Source organism: Magnolia sinica, chromosome 3, assembly GCF_029962835.1.
Source record: "Magnolia sinica isolate HGM2019 chromosome 3, MsV1, whole genome shotgun sequence".
Classification (NCBI taxonomy): Eukaryota; Viridiplantae; Streptophyta; class Magnoliopsida; order Magnoliales; family Magnoliaceae; genus Magnolia; species Magnolia sinica.
In genome coordinates this window covers 23,066,633-23,083,373 of record NC_080575.1, presented here as the reverse complement: position 1 = coordinate 23,083,373, position 16,741 = coordinate 23,066,633, and the positions used below count along the sequence as shown (strand labels likewise).

The window sequence follows — 16,741 nt, the reverse complement described above, 5'->3', positions numbered from 1 at the left end:
TTGGCTCGTGACTGTATTGAACTCGTTTAGATGTTCAGCCACGCTCCCACCATCTGACATCTTCATGTTGAATAGCCGTTTCATGAGATAAACTTTGTTGGACACTGAGGGTTTCTCATACACCGCAGCTAGGGCATGCATTAATTCTTTTGTGGTTTTCACCTTGGATATATTGAAGGCAACGCTCTTAGACAAAGAGAGTCGGATTGTTCCTAAAGCCTTTCGATCCAATAAAAACCATTCATCATCTATCATCTTCTCTGGTTTCTTCTTTTTTCCTTCTAAATGAATATAGAGGTCATTCTGATACAGATAATCCTCCATCTGCATCTTCTAGAAGGCAAAGTTTGAACCATCAAACTTCTCAATTCTAGTCTTCCCTTCTTCCGTAATCGCTCCCACTTGAATTAAACCAATATCTCTGATACCAGTTGTTGCGCAGCACGCCAACAACGCAGTGACCCGAGATCCAATCTTCGGTCTTACCCACAAACGATAAACAAGAAGAAATATAATCTAGAGATAGAATCAAAGCATACCAAACCAACCACAAGACAGAATATACGTGAAAAAACCCCAACAAGGGTAAAAAACCACGAGTGCAAACATCCACTACGAAGAAAAACGAGATTACAAGCAATATACTAACCTCTTCCCCTTGGATGTATAGAAAAAACCCTTTGCATACACCTTAGAATAACTCCCATAACCCTATAATAGCCCTGGGGACCCCTATTTATAGTTTAGGCAACTTCTCTTTCACACTTCCGCGAAAACAGCTTCAAAATTACGCAATCTGTGTAAAATCCGAAAACGAATCTGCGTAACCTGAACTGGTCGAGCAGGCTGCTCGACTAGTCGAGCACCTCGGACCCAAAAAACTACAACTCGCTGGACTTTAAGTCGAGCGAACCCTCGACCGATCGAGCGGCCCTATCCAGATGTGGCTCCACATCTCAACGACGATAGCGTTGATGAGGGAGGGGATGGAGGCAACAACACTGATGTAGGTTCTAGTGGGGGTGAAGCTGGCAGTGGTGGAGGGTACATGCTAGGTTAGAGCCAGCGATCCGTTGGCCAGCTCACTAAGGAGCAATACTTTAACCATGTCGCTTAAGACAATGATCAGGGATCTCATCCACCATCCAGGGTGAGAGCATCAGAGCCCACATATGTTCGAGCACGTTCGAAGAAGAAAGCCGGACGCGCCGCGGCTAATGCTCTCTCACGCAGCTTGTCATCTATGGACACCAATTCAGAGTAGGGTAGCTCCACTTCCGTCCCACCTTATTAGCATGGGGGATTTCATAGGTATGGACACGGCAGCTCAGACATTCAGTCACACTCTACCCATAGATACGTGCAACTGGCAGATAGTTCTTTAAGTCATGACCCTTTGATAGGAGGATATTTGGAGTACCCGTATGACTAACAACAATACTATCAGGGAGTCGGGGTTGGACTTGATCTGTTCCCTCAGGACCCTACTCAGCAAATGCCATCGATGTATGTCACACAGTACCCACGTCTAGGCGTACTCATACGGTTCGGGGAGGACAACTATTAAAGGTACACAAGGGAGTTCCTCAATTGGTACGAGCAAAGGATGACATGAGAACAGTACTGCCAACATGTTGGGCAACAATACCATGTCCAACTGCAACAGGATGCGGATGATGACTAGGAGCCACCTCGTCACTCCATGTGGGGATGAAATACAGCTGAAAAGGTGTACTTTTTTAATTCATTTACCTTAACATGTCTTAATTATTGTAGGCTAGTTGCAGTTGTATTCAAGGTGTTCCGTAACGGTAACGGTGGCCATAACGGCCACCACCGTTACCTTTACGATACGGGGCATAACGGCCGTTACGACCTCACTTTTTTTTCTTTTTTTTTTATTTATTTATTGTAAAAAACCTCGAACAACATGTATCTACCCGTAATGTTGATTAAAAAGTATGAAAAAACTGTATGTCCCGTGATAGACCATTACGGGGCTATTGTGGCCTTTATAGGGATGTAACATTTCGTTAACAGCAATTACAGGTCATTTTTTTCCATAACGGCTGTTACAACCCCGTAACGTGTAATGTTTGCCACCGTTACCTTTACGTAACGGCCTTTACGGCACACCATAGTTGTATTATATAAACTCATTTTGGTTACTGTTGGAGTGATTTCTTACACTAGCACATGCTTTTTGGACCCCATTAAATAAAAACTTATTATTTAATGCATTCCTTTTACAATTTTTTTCATTCCTGAATATACAAATATGTATTTTTAGGCATGTCTTGAAGTTTCCCCATGCTTCCTCCTTTTTCCCTGTATTTCCAGTTATCGGCGATAACGATATTATATCTTTATCTTAGCCCAGCAAAACTTGTAGCGACAGCGACACCGACAACTTGAACACTGGTTTTATCACAGAATCTCATAAGTTCTTTGCTGGTTTGCTGATACAAAAGGGAAGCCCATCATGTAGTTGGTAAAGATTCTGCTTTGCATAAAAAACGTTGGCCACTTCCTAAACCCTCTCATCTATGTGGATCCTGATCATTTCACTTTTTACTAAATAAATTTTCTGCTGCCCAGATACAATTTCAAACTATAAATAAATTTTCTGCTGCCCAGATACAATTTCAAACTATGTTAACTTTCTTCAAGCTGGTTACTTGTTCCTTTTTTGCTTCACAAAATAATAGCATACCATCAGCATTTTGTAAATGGGACACCTATATTCTCTCTTCTAAAGCCTTTTACCAACCCAACCTCTGACACCTTATTCATCATGTTGCTCAATGCTTCCATGATCACCACGATAAGTATGGAGAAAATGGATCCCCTTGTCGAATGCCTCTCGAACCTTTAAAGAAGCCTTTCAGACTTTCCATTAATCATGATCAAGTAATGGCACTTAGGAATACATGCAAGCATTTGATGCCTCCATTTCACCCCAAATCCCATGCCTCCATTTCATGGTGTTGGAGACCGAGTGATCGGGCAAGAGAAAGTGCCTAACCACTTCTCCTCTTGCAACCAGATCCCTTACCCAAGCTCTTTGGTATCAATAATAAGAGTCATTTTTAATATCTTGTGTAATTCTAGCTCTCTACACACACGGACTTGAAGGACCTAGTGATGACTCCAGGTTTTCAATCAAATTTGAGACGACTAACCATCGCGACGCCGCACCCCCGTGATAAACCAGCTTAACTATTAGATCTTAGAGTCTCCATGGCCACATTCGTACCCGTAACTATATGGTCTTGCCCTGTCTTATTTGTAGCAACCACCACAACTGCCATCCAGAGCTAACCCATGTAGTTATCTATTCGCCTGTCTTCAATATTGTCACAATGGAATTGGTCGATACGCGACAACAGCCCTAACGAGGATGACGATTTTGAGCCCCCTTCAGCGTCCATGTGGTATTGACAAGGTAATGAGTAGTGACTTAATATTTGGTAGTTAACTAAGTAATTATATTTGTGAATGTATGTGTACTTGATAGTTTTCGCTTAATTCCCTACTTGTCAACTTTGGCAACACATTCAGGGTAGTAAATTAGTAGTGACTAATGACTCTCTTAGTGTCTGCAGTCAATGCATATTGCCCGCCCTAGCATCTATAGCTTACCCATGAGTTGGTGGAGATAATAATTCATAGATTCATATATCATAACAATTTATAAGATACATCAAAAGTTTACAGCTAAAAGACTCGACAACACAGTTGTCAACCGGTCAACCCAACAGACAACATTCTTACAAAAAGCATGGTCTGATGCATCCCTAAAAACATGTCCATAACACACACACACACACACACACACACACACACACAGATTCATGACTTCCTGTTTCAATATGGCCCACGATATCGAGATTCAGAACCATGCCCAGCACAGATCCCATGCCCTTATGGCTAGTCAAGGCAAATCAAATACAGATCCCCTATCTATACCAATCATGTCATATCTGACAAGGTTATTTTGAAGATGTGAAGGGAGGCAACTTCAAAAATGCCATCAATGGCCTACATCCAAAGATTCCAAACCATTGTCGTTAATATTAACGAAATCCAGGAGATATCTCAAAATTTTAGTGTTTCTTTAGAAGGCAAGTGATTTGGCTACTATTACCACAGGTTGCATTTCAACTTTCAATAGAAGTTTCTCATTGATTCCTTACTGTTCTTTTTCTCATGTAGTTCTTTGCTTTTTCCTAATCTACAAATTTTCGTTGATTTATTAAAAACTTTACATTTACATAAATTACTTCAATTACAAATATTCTTCAAAATCGATGATGTCATTGCATAAAGTTGCAATGCAGCATTCATAGATAGGGTTCAGGCATCAAAATTGACAAAACAAGAGTAGGAAAATTCTTCCTTAACACACGTGGGTCATAGATGTCACCCCATGTAGATGGAAAATGTAAACAACCCATTTTTGCACAATGGAAGTAAATAATAGGTTAAAGTTTAATGAAGGTGCATCCCAAGATGATTTGATGAGGCACAGGAGCAGAATTAGTGTTCTTCAAAAATCTTCATCTTAATATCGCATCTTGTAAATTGAGATTTTGTACATGCACAAACCTAGGAAATCACTCTCGAAAGCAATTATAATAATCCCAAGATTCACCAATGCTGTAGGCGACTTGCCAATCAGATACCCACATCCAAGTAGTCTATCATTTACTTGTTCTAGGGGCAAACCATGCCTCTTGAAGCAATAGAAAGCAATAAACAATTACTGAGTGGTAAAGCTGAATACCTGATAAAGACAGCTTTTGCCTCCAAAATTGCACCCAAAAAAAAAAAAAAAAAAACAGAGAGAGATAATCATCAAAGTTCTCCATGAATCAGATATGAAGATTAGATCAAAAGCTAGCACCTCCAAATCACATAATCTTCTCAACAGCAATCTCAAAAAATGAATCACAGCCTATCACTCATGTGGCATATGAAAGATCAGAAATCCATACGAGCTGATAAAGGAGAAGGAACAACGATATCAATAGATCAGAATAAATCTTTAATAGTTAACAGCAAAAGCATAATACATGCATCAGCACAGAAGTTCAACAAAAGTAATATTCAATCAGCAAAATTAACATTTTGAAGCCCAGCAGTTCTAAGCAGCATCTCCTAGCAATGGTTTACTAACCGTAAGTATTAACGTCAGAGCACAATATATCAAAACTAGCACATGGCACATTACGGAAAGTAAACTGCTATGGAGAAAAAAAAAAGTACTAAAAGTACGATGAACATTGACTCAATGAATTGATAGTACGCAAACAAAAATCCAAAACGTAAAAAATAAAATAAATAAAATAAAACTGTAGAATCTCCAGGCTGAAATAAACACCTATGACTCCAAAAAAGTCACCTGGGAAATTCACCTAGTTCATAACTCAGCTAGTCATAACTCATAAGGCACTTGACACTTTGCTAGAAAAGAAATAATTAAAGTTTCTGGATGTTTGAGTGAATAGAACTAGGAAGATTAGTTTAACTAAACAAGTGGCAAAATTTAATGATGTTTCCTGCTACTTATATGAGGAAGCAGCGCTCAGATTTCCGTTTCCTTGGTTACAAGACCCACTTGAAAGTAACACAACTGCAGTTTGGTGCCAGAACTTGAATGTAGACACTAAGGAAGCTAATAAAAATTTGGCTATTTCCACTTGACTAGTTATTGCCAAATGCATCATAATCCATGAGAAAATTTTCCCAAATGGTATTGAGATTTTCTAGAGACGATTTGCTCCCAGGACTAATTGGAATTGAAGTAGAATCTCGACATTTTGGACCCTACTTATACAAGGCGGCATAAGCTACCCAACCTGATTGAGGACACTCAAAAATTGTCTTTTCTAGGTTGTGTAATTCAAAAGACCATCATGTATCAAGGAACTATGCATGCGACTGGATAAATTAATGCTACAACTATCAGCCACTTCACACTTGATAGAGACAAGCAATGTTGTTAAATTGCATATGTGATCGTGTGTGATTGCATATGCCTGTGCGCATATGTGATTGCACAATCGCATATGCAGTCACGCACATTTATATATATATATATATATATATATATATATATATATATATATATATATATATATATAAAAAAAAAATAAAAATCAGAAAAATAGGGATAAATTAAGAAAAAAATGAATAAATTATTATATGCCATTAGCCCTTGCAATACATTTAATTTAAGTAAAATAAAACCAATTACATAATGAATTAAATATTAAGTCATCATTCATCAACAATTCTACATTCTACAATATAGTTAATTTAACATTTAACAAATATGAAATATTAACATTCAACATTCAACAATACATCAACACATTTAGTAAACAAAATGAAGAAATTATTTATTTATTATTCATCTAATCATATACTATATACATTGATCTATTTGCCATTGTGGCCAATTACCACCACCACCACCATCATCATCATCCGAGTCATCTCCTTCTTTCACATACACTTCTTCCGTTTCTTCATCATCTGTATATACTAATACTTCATCAACATCCAATAGTGGATCTTTAGCTTGATCATTATCACCATCTCCTTCTTCCATCTCCTCAATCTCTTCAACGGATTGACGGCTACTACTTGCCCCCGGGCTCCCCCCATCCTTCGCCTTCGAGTGGTACCTTCACCAGGTGTCGATCCGTATGCGGCATCTTCAACTTGTGCCCATGTTAGGTCCTCTCCAACAAATACCGGGTCCTCCGTCTCTACGAGTTACTCGTTATCTGCATCCAACTCATCTAAGCAGATAAGGCCAAAGAAATCAGGCTTTTCTTTCCTAGTTTGGAATCGTTCTCGCAATTTTTTATTGTATTAAACGAAAACCAAGTCGTTAAGCTTTTTTTGCTCAAGGCGATTTCTTTTCTTAGTATGAATCTTCATGAAAGAAAACACATTTGACATTAGCTATTTAGGTAATTAATTCAGCTTAGGCCTTACACTAAAAAATTGAAGTTTACAATTACTAAACTTACGGCCTCGAACGTGCTCCAATTGTGCTCGCAACCACTGGCAGAACACATGAATCTAAGAATCCTCATAGCCAACTTCTTTAGAGCTGGATCCTTCCTATTCGGGTCCACATAATAGGCAGCACACCAGTCAGCTGATAAAAACAGTTTAAGTTAGAGACACTTTTTAGAAGAACTATTTGTAAGACACTAAGACTGAAATTCATAGTAGTACACTAGTACTTACTGGATAATTTCATTGTCCGATGCCTTATTACGATATTCCTTAAGAATATCCCCTCACTCTTTGTATAGAAGTCTAGCAAAGTTGAGATCTTTTCTTTTTCTTCTCTATCTGGAATCATTTTTTCCAAGACATCAATAAATCTAACCATATACATAGTAAGTGCTTCTGCTAGATCAACAGAAGTGAATAAACAAGCTGGGTTAAGGATGTAAGCAGCCGAATACAATGGAAATGACATTTGGTTGCCCCATCTTCTATCGATAATATCTATAACTAGCTTGTAATCATAGTCTCTATAGTTAAAATGGTCCATGATCTTATTTTTCGCCCTCTCCATTCCATCATATATGTAGCCCATTGCAGGCTTTTCATCCCTGTCCACCAATCACAACACAGTGACTAAGAGCTCGGATGCTTTTAATGCCTTTACCACTTGTGTCCAAAAACTTTGTGAAATGATTGTTTGTTGAACCTGTTTCCCTTCAGCCTTCTTTGACCAAGGCCCACTTATAAAATCGGCCGACACTACAAAACTTTAAGTTCTAATTTTTTTTTTGCATGTAATCTTTGTAGTGTTAAAAAGCCTGTAGCGAAACGGGTGATTACTGGACGTAGCACGTTACACCCAATGTGTTTTCTCATTCGACTAAGAAGAAGGGCGTGTTTGTACATAAAAACTGTGATTCTTCTAATCCTTCCAATCACACTTATAAATAACCTACCTATATCTTCTAACATAAGATCAATACAATGGGCCGCACAAAGAGTCTAAAATAAACAATGCCTCTTCTCCATAAGAAGACGTCCGGCCATTACATATAAGGCTACGTTGTCTGTAATTACCTGTATAACGTACTCCTTACCTATTTCCCCAACTACATTATCTAGTAAACTAAACAAGTATTCTTCTGTGTGAATGGCCCGATGCATCCACGGACTTCAAGAAAATTGTCTCAGCTGGACAATTTACCAAAAAGTTAATGAGAGATCGACCGGATATATCGGTCCATCCATTGGCCATTTGTGAACACCCATATGTTTTCCACGATTCCTTATATTCAGTTATGAAGGATCGTATATATTCAACTTCAGTTTTCAGGCATGTCTCCCTCATTTCATGATATGAAAGAGGTTTAAGCCCAGGTCCAAATTGACCTACTTTAAAGCTTCTCAATTTAACGGTATTGAAAGCAATGCCGGTTTGGTAAAACCACTTAACAACATATTGAATAGTGGTTTTCCTATCTTTTTGTTTATACCGGTTCTCTAATATTGTTTGAGCCGGCCCTTTGGCTCGACCCCTTTGGTTGATCACATCCTCGGGGTGTAGTCTACACCATCTATTTATGGGCCCATGCCCTCAGGCTCTTTTTGAGACCGTTGGTTATACTTATAGTCTAGACCGGCCTGTTGAAGTAGGGGGAGTGGGACTAGCTTCATTTACATTAACTACGTTTATATCTTCATATGCATATTGTTCCAAATATTCCTCTTAATGTAGGGCACTATCGCATTTCTTTCTTGACTGTTTTTCCATATACTTCATGATCTCATTTCGGATTTTTAGAGTAATTTTGTCACATGCTTTTGTATTTGACCCCAATAAATGTATAATGTGTTGTTTGTGCCTTGTAATGCCACCGGAACCCACATACCCACATAACTCACATACTATGTGGGTCTTATCCAAAACACTATGGTAGTGCCCATACTTCCAACCCGGGTCATTCGACTTGGGTTTCAAAGAAGAAGATTAGGAATAAGACACTATCTTGGTGGTGTGTGTGTGTATTGATTGCTAGTAGCCTAGTACTAAAAAAAACTAGAGAGTAGACTAAAAAGTAAAAACTAAAATAAGAGACTAAGAGTAAAGAGACTAAAGAGATGGGACTTGGGGGGGGGAGAGAGAGAGAGAGAGAGAGAGAGAGAGAGAGTTGAGTTACACTTGCAGAAAGGGAGAAGCTAGGGGAAAAGAAAAGGAGAGAGAGAGAGAGAGAGAGAGAGAGAGAGAGAGAGAGAGAGAGAGTTGAGTTACACTTGTAGTAAAAGAGAGGGGAGAGAGTGAGATTTACACACAAACAAAATTACAATTACAAATCTAAAAAGAGGTTCCAAATTATTCAATCTTCACTTCTTGTCTAAGTTGTCTTCACTTTTGCCTTGAGTCCTTAACCCTTGAGTCTTGATCTTAATTTTAGAATTATGTAGATTGTAAACTTGTAAACTTGTGTTCTTGTAAGTTGTAACACTAAGTCACTAACACAACACTAACTTGTAATTTGTAACAAAGTAACAAAGTAACAAACTAAAAAAAAAAAAATGTTAGAAGTTGTTAGAAAACTTAGAACTTGGATATGATTATGAAACTTTAAGAGAGAATGAGATAGAAAGAGAGATAGAAACTAGAAAGATAGAAAGAGAGAGTGGTGTGTGTATTGTGTGAATATGATTATGAATATGATTATAACTTGGAAAATTTAGAAACTACAAAGAGGGTTCAATTTAATGGATGCAGAGCTTGGTTGTCTTGTCTCTTGAATCTTGATTCTTGAATCCGTGTAGATGTATGTACTTGTCCCTTGATTGAAACTTCAATCTTGAAAAAAATATGGATGGAGGGGTGGAGATTGGGGCTTGGAATTGTGTAAGAGAGCAAAATAGAAATAGAGAGAGAGTTCGAACTTTGGGTGCATGTAGGAATGCTTAGAATCCCTTTTTATAGAGAAAAAAATCATGATTTAAAAATAAATAAATTCCAACGGTCAGATTTCTGACAGTTGGCAACTATGTGATCGCATATCATCGCACATGTGGCACATGCGATCACATATGTGCAGTGATCGCATATGCGATCTGTGCACATGCGTGCGCATATGCAAATGTGCGATCACACATGACAACAATGGAGACAAGCATTACAGATCATAGCGTCGGTTAGTTACCAAGGACCCCGATCCATCTTGTCAGGGATTCCTAATCATCAAGCCAGCCTCAACAGTTCTCTACAATTTTGCCACTGAAATGACTCTATTATTATGATTACCAATAGCGTTCTAAGAAGACCCTGGTTCACATTGATCATGGAACGATCCAAATCTGCAGTGGCAAAGCTCCATAAATTTTATTGGAAACACAGAACTCTGATCAACAGGTTATATCCACCCTAAAAGCCATCGTTGTCCAAATGAATAACAATCCAAGGATCCTCCGGTTGTCAGCATCTCCGTGGCTAGCTGTTTTTTTCCTATCAGGTCAGTGGGGGAGTGTGGCTTCCCCTCGCAGAAGAGACTTGAATGACACAGAGATTGGTGATTTAGTGTCCCTAGTTTCTTTATTGCAGGGTTCGGCACGTGCTCCAGGGGAGAGGGACTCCCTAGTGTGGTGTCATTCCAAGAATGGAGTGTTTTCAGCGAGGTCTCTTTACTTGGTGTTGTATCCCCCTTCGGCATATGTTGGCATCAGCCACACTTCCCATGTTTGGTCCTATGGAGTGCCTCCGAAAGTTGCAGCTTTTGTCTGGTTTGCAGGTCAGAACAGGATTTTAACTATCGACAACTTGAGCAAAAGGTCCTTCATAATCCCAAATGGGTGTCCTTTGTGTTTAAGTGCCAAGGAATCAGTGGATCACCTGTTCATCCACTGCTCCTCTCAACATTGTCTGGTCAGGTATTCTTAGATTAGCCAACATCAGCTGGGTGATGCCTAATTCCGTTGAAACTTTGCTTTGGGTTTGGCATGATGAAGATGGAGGCTTTTTCGGGAGGAAAAGATGGAGAATTGCTCTATCGGCTGTTTTTTGGGCTATTTGGTTGGAAAGAAACAACGTTTTTTTTTTAAAAATAAATAAAATAAAATAAAATAATTTAAAGGGTTCAGATTTTGGGGTTTCTAGCAGGGAGGCATTGTTTATTAGGAAGTGAGCTCCCTAAGCAGCTTTTTCTTTGTGGTTTGTTCCTTTGTTTGTCTTTCATTGCTTTTTTTTTTCTTTTTTCTTTTTTTTTTTTGTTTTACACACGCACACACAAAAGCAATGGGTCCTTACTCTTACTCCGGTGGTAGACTCTTAGGAGTTCCAACACCTGGTTGAGGGTTCGAGTGCCCATGGGTGGTGAAATCCCACCATGCATGTTTTTGTCTCTCATTGCTTTTGTCTGCTTTTGTTTTTGTTTTTGACCTTTGGCCTTAATAAAATTATCATCTTTCAGGAAGATAGAAAAAAAAGATAGAGGAAATTAGGAAAGTAGGGAGATGAAGTGGCCATCTCAGTGATGCCGACCTGATTGGCAGGAACCCGCAACACATAGTACAGAACGATGCCTAAGCAAAGGGACCAATAGGAAGATCAAGGGCCTTAGGCCCCTCTCACACTCACACAGGAGCTAAGAAAAGGAAAAACTCAGAAATTTTATTCAAAATTCAATGCTTAGGACTCTCTACAGGAGCCTATTTAGTGTTTCTTAACAAACAATCAAACACCTATCCTATGTAACCTTCTATAAAGATATGGAGAGGCCTACCACATTTTCTAATCTAATATACAAATAAGAAAAGAGATGCTAGCATCCTGAAAACTAAGAGATAAGCCGTATAGTTAGGAAAATAGTTTTGGGAGCTGACCATAAGTTGGTGCCCATTTGGAGAGAGGAATTTTCCGGTGGTGTACATAGTGCAAATAGATCTTGTGGGCATGCAAAAACTATTTCCATGTCCGAGAGATGGGTGCAGAAAAAGTATTTCAACATTTAAGCAGGTCGACCACCTGATATGCTAATTGCTACTCATCTAACGATGCGACCATTGGGCACAGAAAAATTATTTCCTCGTCCCACTGTTCATGCTTTGCTTTCAGCGCAGAGCTCCCAAATAGCCTTGATTTGCATGTTTGATGAAGGAATGTGGGTTGTTTGTTGATCTACCCCATCGGATCAATCTTGACAACTGATCGGCTATGCTAGTGGGCCTCTCTTGGATCAGGTTGGTTCAATTGATTGTGGATGGCCCAAATGTCTGCATCATTCTCCCGAGGTGGGAGAAAACTCAGCCCCAAGTTTGTATTGATGTATGCCCTTTAATAAGAGTTGGTGATGTAGTCCATTTAACTTAACAGGCATGTTCCCTTGAAATTATTACATCGCAATGTGATGTTCTTGGTTAACCTCCCATCTTTGCGAATGGTCCTTGTCAAATTCCATAGAACTAACCATTAATTCTTCCATCTGGTGTGTAGCGATCACGATCACAATCACACAAGCAAAGGTTGAGTATTAGATGATCTAATGTTGACTCTCTAGTAATTGTGCCATTTGACTCTATAATGGTCGGCTCATCAAGAACCACCATATCTTCATTCACTTTGATGGGATCTTCATCGAAAATCAGCTACAAACTCATTGCGATCCTCGTCATAGATGGGAAGCTTGTTGAGATATCAAGCCCCTCCAATGATAGTTCGTACATGTGGCCCGTCTCTTGGGCTTCACATGACGATTTAACCTAAGAGAGAAGCGAGTCGTCATTCACCTCCATACACTTAGTTGGGGCCTCATTATTCATAGGATACAAGACAATCCTGCGACCACCTTTCTTAAAGGTATACGTGTAGAATATATATTCATAAGCTACACGCTACATAGCAAAGCTTTTAAAACACTAAGTAGAATATATATCCAAATTTTTAAGTTGCTAAAAATAGTGAACTGGATCGCAAATGGTCCATGATGCATATCACTTGATCTAGAACAGAAAATGTGCGGGTTTCATGTTTTAGGTAACGTCGCCTCAAAACATAATAATGATAATAACAAAAGCGAAGAGTCTAGAGAAACTAGCATAAACGCAGATAAAGAAGCAGCCATAAGAAGAGCATACCTTGCCTGACTTTCTTGTAGATATTCAGTTTAGATTGCCAATGAAAGGACAAGGAACCTTGAGTGCTTGATCATGATCAAACTGAATTATCAAACAATTCCTAAGACCATTGAAGCAAGAATCATAAGCCCTTATAGGCTTAACATGCCGAATCGATATTCCCAGAGACCTTTGAAGCAAGAATCAGAAGCCATATAGGCCTTACATGCGAAATCAATATTCCAACTGGCCCAACAAGCAACATCACACGATCCACAATTCTGAAGTTCTCAGTTGTTAGTTTTACGTTTCCTTGATATCCGTACCAAGGTCATGAACGCTGTGGATTGATGGAACTAACCCCTCTGCAATAAGATTTTGTACATCCAAAAAAGTATTTTCATCTTCATACAACTTGCGTAGAGCATCTATTAGTAATGGGTAGTTCTTATCGGTAGGACTGGGAAACTTCAGCTTTCGGACCATCTCTTTCAAAAGTTGAAAACCGAATATTAGATTTCCTTTGGAGATAAAAGAATTTAAAAGTGCGACATAGACAAAAGTATCAACTTCCAGTTCCTTCTCTTCCATCTCCCGGAAATAGACTAGAGCAGCTTCTTCCCTACCACACTTGCATAGTCCATTGACCAAGGCCACATAAGATATCTTGCTCAGCTCACATCCCTTCTCCTTCATTTCATTCCAAAGAATAAGAGCATCATCAGGTCTTGAAGCATTGCACATCCCATCTATTAAAGTTGTGTAGGTAAAAATCGTCGGCAACTTGCCTTCTTCCACCATTCTAGAAAAGCAAAGGAGCGCAAGGTCAATCCTATCACTCTTGCACCACCCATCTATCATCGAGTTGTAGGTAACAACAGACGGCACAAGTCCCTTCTCCAACATCTCCTTCACAATTTCTTGGGCCTCAAATGCTCTTCCCGCCTTGCAAAGGCCGTCTATGACAATGTTGTGAGCAACAACATCGGGAAGATACTGATTCACGAACATGCTGCGGAAAAGCTTCAAAGCTTGGTCCACTTCACCAGCCTTGAAAAGCCCCTTCATGGCCGCAGTATATGCAATGATGTTTGGGAGAAAGCCCGCTCGAACCATATCATTAAGAAAACTACAAGCGTCCATTACTTTTCCTCCCTCACAAAGTTGTTTCACGAGCATGGTGCAATGCTTTATCCATGGTTCATGCCCATTACGCCGCATCTCAATGACCAGATCAAGGGCGCCTGACAAGTTTTCTCTTCTGCACAGGCAGCCAAATATTGAATTATAGGTGAAATGTGTTGGCTCAAATCCGGACTCCTTCATTTTTCTCAAAAGCTCGTAACTCTCATCCAATCTATCCATATTACACAGCTCATGAATCAAATTATTATAAATCAACACATTTCCAGCACAGCCCATTACAACCATATCTCGTAAGAGCTCTAGCGCCATATCCAACTTTTGGGTCTTGCATAAACCATCAATCACGATATTAAAAGAAGCAGCATTTGGGAGGACAACTTTCTTAAACCTAAAAAGGTTACCAGTTACAGCTTCAGTAATATCATCTATAACGCTCTCCACTGCCTTCCCCTGAGCAGGATGTACCTCTTGAGATTCCATCATCGCTTGAATGAGAAGTCGAGCTTTATCTACCTCACCATGATTTGTAAGCCCCTCTAGAACTGCATTAAAAAGCAAAACCAAAGCATCAACATCCAATTTTTCACTATCTTCCTCAAGTATTCGTTCTGCAGTGATCATTTCACCTTCTCCACAAAATGCCAAAATCATCTTTTTAATTACACCAACATCAGGAAAGATCCCCAACTCCTTCATTTCCCAATACAAATCCAAAGCCTTGTTCAAATCCTTCCTCACACAAAGCCCCCCAATCAAGACACTGTAAAGAGCCAAATTCCTCTCAAAACCAAACTCCTTAATCCTATCAAAAAGCACGAGTGCCTTGTCCACTCTCCTTTCCTCTGTGAAACCGTGAATCAAAACACAAAGTGTCTTCTCATTCAATCTCATCCCAAGACGTTCCATTCTCTCAATCAGTTTGAATGCCTTATCAACCTCACCCCACTTGCTAAAAGAGACCACGAGCACTGTGAACACATGCTCGTCAGCCCACCCACTGTTATAAATCCGATCAAAAACAGCCAACGCTTGTTCGAATTTCCCAGCATTGCAGTAAGCCTGCAAGACAGGCATGAGAGTGAACTTATTGGGCTCCCGCCCTGAACCCACCATTTCCTTAAACCTCGTCTCAACCAATTCAACCCGACCAGATTTTGCAAGAGCTTCCAACAAACAGTTGTAAGTGTAGGTGTTCGGAACACAATTCAGCCGCTTTGCATTGTCGAAGAGATACTGGGCTTCGTCGATCAATCCTTGACTACCCAAGCACCTGAAAAGAAACCCCAACGCACCGGGACTCATAGGGCATGAGTGATTCACTACATCCTTGGCTAGGATTTTCAATAGGGATTCCTGGCGGGCCCGGGAGAGGATCGAGGCCATGGTGTTGTAAGTGTAACGATTGTGCACGAACCCATCTTGTTGCGCAGCCCAGGAGAAGAATTGGTGTGCAGTTCGCCATCCCTTCAAATCTTTTAGGACGGTCTCGACGGTTTCAGGAGTTAGCTTCTCAGCAAGATTTTGCAAGTGGGTATTGTCCGGAAGCGATGGGTGGTGTTTGGAAAAGACGGCGGAGAGTTCTTGGGCGGCAACAGAGCGAGTGTTTGGAGAATAATTAGAGTTTGAGTGGAATTGGATAGGTGGGGGAAGGAGTGTTTGATGGGAAGGAATGGTTGGGAGAAGAAGAAATTGGAAGAGATGGGAAGGGTTGAAGTGTTTGGGTGAAGAGAGGTGGGCTGTTTTCAGACCTCCAAAAGCCATGAAATGAAATGGAAATGAAATGCTTACCAGAAGGGTCTCTGTTGGAATTGCAGGAGAGAGCCGTCTGTGAGAAAATGGGATTTGGGCGTGTTTGGCTCGTCTGGGAGCTCTCTGGTTTCGAACAGAGGTTCGGGTTTTGAACGGAAGCCGATTGCTTGTGAGTTGTGACCCCGGGCACAGGGATAATCCTGTACCCGGGGCTGTGTGGGGCCCAAAGAGATGTCCGTGACAAATCCACTCCGTCCATCTGTTTTTCAAGAACACAAAAGGTCATTAATATGCAAATAGAGCAGATCCAAAACGCATGTGGGCAGTACTACATGAAACAGTGTGGATTGAACGCCTGGCAGTGGAAAAATGTTTATATCAGGATAACATTTATGCCTACTGTTTATCTTGGTGGTAATAACCGTATGAACGGTTTGGATGTGATATCAACAATATGCTCAGCTCCAGGAAGGTTTCAACGGTGTATGTTTCCTTTCCCACTGTTTCGTTTGGTGTGGCCCACATAATTCCTGAATATTCTGATTTTTAGAATTCTGTTCTATTGTAGTCTTTTTAAAACAGATGGACAGAGTGGATTTGTCATGGACAACTCTTTGGACCCCACACAGCCTCGAGCACAGGAATAGATAGATATCTGTTCCGAGGTCACAGGCAATCCGCTCCCGTTTCGAACGGACGCGGATTTCCTGCTGGAAAACGGATTGGCTACACC

General features: G+C 40.1%; 2 protein-coding genes across 6 annotated transcripts in view; both read right to left on the bottom strand.

Moving 5' to 3' along the window:
* LOC131239700 (putative pentatricopeptide repeat-containing protein At5g08310, mitochondrial) overlaps positions 1–16,054 on the bottom strand; it is a 56,754-nt gene extending 40,700 nt beyond the window's left edge. For 4 of the 5 annotated variants that reach the window (XM_058237532.1, XM_058237531.1, XM_058237534.1 and 1 more), the window contains exons 1-2: positions 13,135–16,054; positions 4,787–5,000 (exon numbers count right to left, since the gene is read on the bottom strand). In XM_058237532.1, coding sequence (XP_058093515.1) covers positions 13,417–16,020 — 2,604 coding nt within the window. In that variant the 5' untranslated portion in view covers positions 16,021–16,054 and the 3' untranslated portion in view covers positions 4,787–5,000; positions 13,135–13,416. The remainder of the gene's footprint in view (positions 1–4,786; positions 5,001–13,134) is intronic. The other variant, XM_058237535.1, reaches the window with a different exon arrangement.
* The window catches only part of LOC131239701 (uncharacterized), a 33,209-nt gene extending 16,915 nt beyond the window's left edge, over positions 1–16,294 (bottom strand). Inside the window, exons 1-3 of the mRNA XM_058237536.1 lie at positions 16,048–16,294; positions 7,267–7,374; positions 7,044–7,174 (exon numbers count right to left, since the gene is read on the bottom strand). Coding sequence (XP_058093519.1) covers positions 7,044–7,174; positions 7,267–7,374; positions 16,048–16,294 — 486 coding nt within the window. The remainder of the gene's footprint in view (positions 1–7,043; positions 7,175–7,266; positions 7,375–16,047) is intronic.
* Between the last annotated feature and the right edge of the window lie 447 nt (positions 16,295–16,741).